The sequence below is a fragment of the Vicia villosa genome, unplaced genomic scaffold, assembly GCF_029867415.1.
Source record: "Vicia villosa cultivar HV-30 ecotype Madison, WI unplaced genomic scaffold, Vvil1.0 ctg.001069F_1_1, whole genome shotgun sequence".
NCBI lineage: Eukaryota > Viridiplantae > Streptophyta > Magnoliopsida > Fabales > Fabaceae > Vicia > Vicia villosa.
The window spans coordinates 79,312-82,566 of NW_026705470.1; the positions used below are offsets into that span (position 1 = coordinate 79,312).

Sequence of the window (3,255 nt, forward strand, 5' to 3'; positions counted from 1 at the left end):
CATTTTTCATGCATTCCTGAAGCTTTTGAACACGGGCCGTGTTGATGCACACGGGGCCCGTGTTGACCTCCAGATTCTTCAAAAACTTCCATCTCTCAGCCTTCCAGAGTCCCCAAAGTCTGACCATTATTTCTTATGATCACACGCATCAACCTGAAACACTAACACTACCAAACGAAGGCATAAAAAGGATCTTTTAACATAAACTCTAAACAAAATGCAATGAATACCATAAATTAATAAACATGATAAACTTAACTTAAAAGCAATAACAACAACCAAATGTGTTACCGAAATGATGAATTTGTGTCGGATGAATGACAGAAACTTAATAGAAATGGTGACCGATCACATCCCTCCTTGGAGGAACCACGAGACGTCACCGTCTCCAGCAACGGGCACCAATTGTGCATACAACTCCTCCCCGGATCACATATCGTTCTTAAGTCATTATTCCCATGCTCGAAAGCAACGACTCGGGAGACTTCTGTTCTGGACTAGGCCAATAGCTAGATATGTCCCAATCCATTTCTGCACCCAGAACGACCCAACAGTCTTGACCTAACCAGTTGAGGACAAAGAGAAGCACTTTCCTCCTACCCCTTGTTGGGGACATATCCTTACTTGGCCAGAAGGCCAACAACCCATCCATGTCCTCGGCCAGGCCTCCACCTGCGCCAACCTCAAGACATCAATTCTGCCCTACAGTCGGGGACAAATGGTCACCTGTTCGATGGACACCATCGCTTCCTAAAAGTACGTATCTGTCCGCCCCAACGGCTAGTTTCGGACAACCTTATAGGATTCCTAGTTTTACGCTTAGATTCCTAACATTCACATATTTTGGGTCTGGCTCCCCGATCCAACTTAAAATATGGACCAATGGCTAAGCGTTGGAGGCATTATAAAAAAAACCTCTCATTTGAGAGGGTCACGTAATTCAATTCAAACCTTAAAAAACACTCAAACATGTATGTGCTCCTACTAACTTTAGCATTAGAGTGCCTTATAAGTACACCCCTTCCTCTCCATCACCAGCATTGTACGCGACATTACTGGTCCATTTTCAGATTTTGATTAACCGATAAGATCAATAATTATTGCAACAAACAAACAAGTTTAAGTAACAAATGAAATTTAACAATCATCTATTGAAACTTACAAATATCCTATTAAAATTTACTCAAAAATCAAATTATGAAAAATTTAACAACTAAAACTTACTCAAAAATCAAATTATGAAAAATTTAACAACTAAAACTTACTCAACACATAAACTATTATTAGTAGAGACGTAAAAGTTGATTTGTACCATAGCTTTATAAAAAAGAAAGAAAGAAAACTGATAAAAAGAAGAAGAATAAACAAAAGAAAGACAACTTCCTCTCGTTTTTTCCCCTTCACTACTGTTATCTCAAGTGTTTAATAAAGTTAATTAACAAAGATAAACTTGTTTTACTTGGCGTATTGCATAAAAATATACTTGACAACTAAGATTTGCCTTTAAGTAGTTTACTCCACTTACCAACTCTTTAGGCATATAAAAACAACTTTATCTAATAGTATACTATCTACCATAAGATAGTCTCAGTTTATTTTGTAAATAAGTATTGGGTGTTGTTTAAAATACATATTTGAATGTCCTTTAAAAGTAAGATTTTTCAGTATAAAAAGTTTTAAAATTCTGAAAATTTAAATTTTGATGGTAAGATATGAATGAATATGATCAAAATTGTCTAACACTAGACCTCAAGGTCATTTTGTGTGATACAATTGATGTTGTCTGAAAATATTTTAATATATATATTCATCAATGAATTATCAAATCTCTTCATTATTATTATTATTAATTTGACAAGAAAGTAATTCTAAATTTATGTAATGAGTTTTGTCGTTTATCTAGTTGACGAAGAGTGAAATACTTTTAAATTTTTTATTTTATGCAGGTGATCGTATCTATATCTCTCAAACTTACTCTCTTCGAAAACAAATTGTATACGAGGATTCATGATCGCCGACTCATCAGTTGGTTTGATAGGCGTTAGTTGTGTAGCAGATTTATTGTTCTTGCGCGATTATATGTTCTTAGCTATTTTTATAATTTTTTTTTACTTATATATGAGTCCTGTTTTGCTATTTAAAAAAAATATCTAAGAACCAATTAAAAAATTTCAAGCATATTTTGATTGAAATCTAGAAACTTTATTTTAATGAACTTTTCACTTCATTAACTTAAAAGTAAATTCATCTCCTTATTACAAGTATCAAGAGAGGCAAAGAAATAAAGGGTGATGTTGATCGATGCTAGAAATCAAAGGTTAATACTTAATATCACTTCTAAGCTAACAACAATCCACATATGTTACATGTAATATGGTACAAGAAGCAAATTCCTAGAAATCAAGTACACAAAACATAAAAAACTAATTATAGCTATAATGATGAGAAGGTGTAATCTTGATAACTAAGCCAGGAAAAACATCATCAGGGTCATGTATATGAGGATTATTCTCAACAATAAAAGGGTCATCACACTTATCACTAATTGTATGAAGTGTCTCACCTTCACCAACCACATAGATTTCATCACAATATGGTCGTTTGTACAATACGAGGTTGTTCTCATGATTTTGATGAATCATAGAGGTGTCTTGAAATATACATAGAACTATAAGTGCTACAAGAACAATAGAACAATACCATGAAGCTGTATCAGCTATGTCTTTTGAACTTAGAGAGATTGCTCCTTTTCTTGAGTTGAAGGAAGCCATGATGATCAAGAAAACAAAGAAAGTAAGATTGGTGAGAGGAAAGAGTGCTTTGGAAATTGTTATTATAAATAATGAAAAGAGATAAAAGGGGGGCATGATGTGTGTGAGGGTCAGTTTTGGCGGTTAGTAAGAAAAAGGGGTTGAGGTGGGGAATATGGGGAAGATCATGGTGTTTACCTCCATCAAGCACATTCTCAATGTAAAATATAAAATAAGTTACATTCTTTTTTTTCTTCTTATTTTTAGTTTAAAGTCTTTCAAATCGCATTCCTTTTGAAGTCTTTAAGGTCTAACTTGATTTGAAAATGTCTATAATGTTATATCCTTCAAATCCTTATAATTGTTTAGTGAATTTTCTATAAAAAAAAAGTTTCTTATAAGTTTAAAATACAAATTAGCAATGTAACACTAAACTATTTTCTTATAAAGTTAAAGTAATCATGTTAGATACAAATTGTCTATTAAAAAAAAGAATATTGAATCA

At 33.0% G+C, this 3,255-nt stretch overlaps 1 protein-coding gene across 1 annotated transcript; it reads right to left on the minus strand.

Annotated features, from left to right (window-relative positions):
* Positions 1 to 2,423: 2,423 nt before the first annotated feature.
* On the minus strand, positions 2,424 to 2,771 carry LOC131633090 (uncharacterized). The gene has a single exon (XM_058903805.1). It carries the CDS (start codon positions 2,769 to 2,771, stop codon positions 2,424 to 2,426), a length of 348 nt encoding a protein of 115 aa, XP_058759788.1.
* Positions 2,772 to 3,255: the final 484 nt, after the last annotated feature.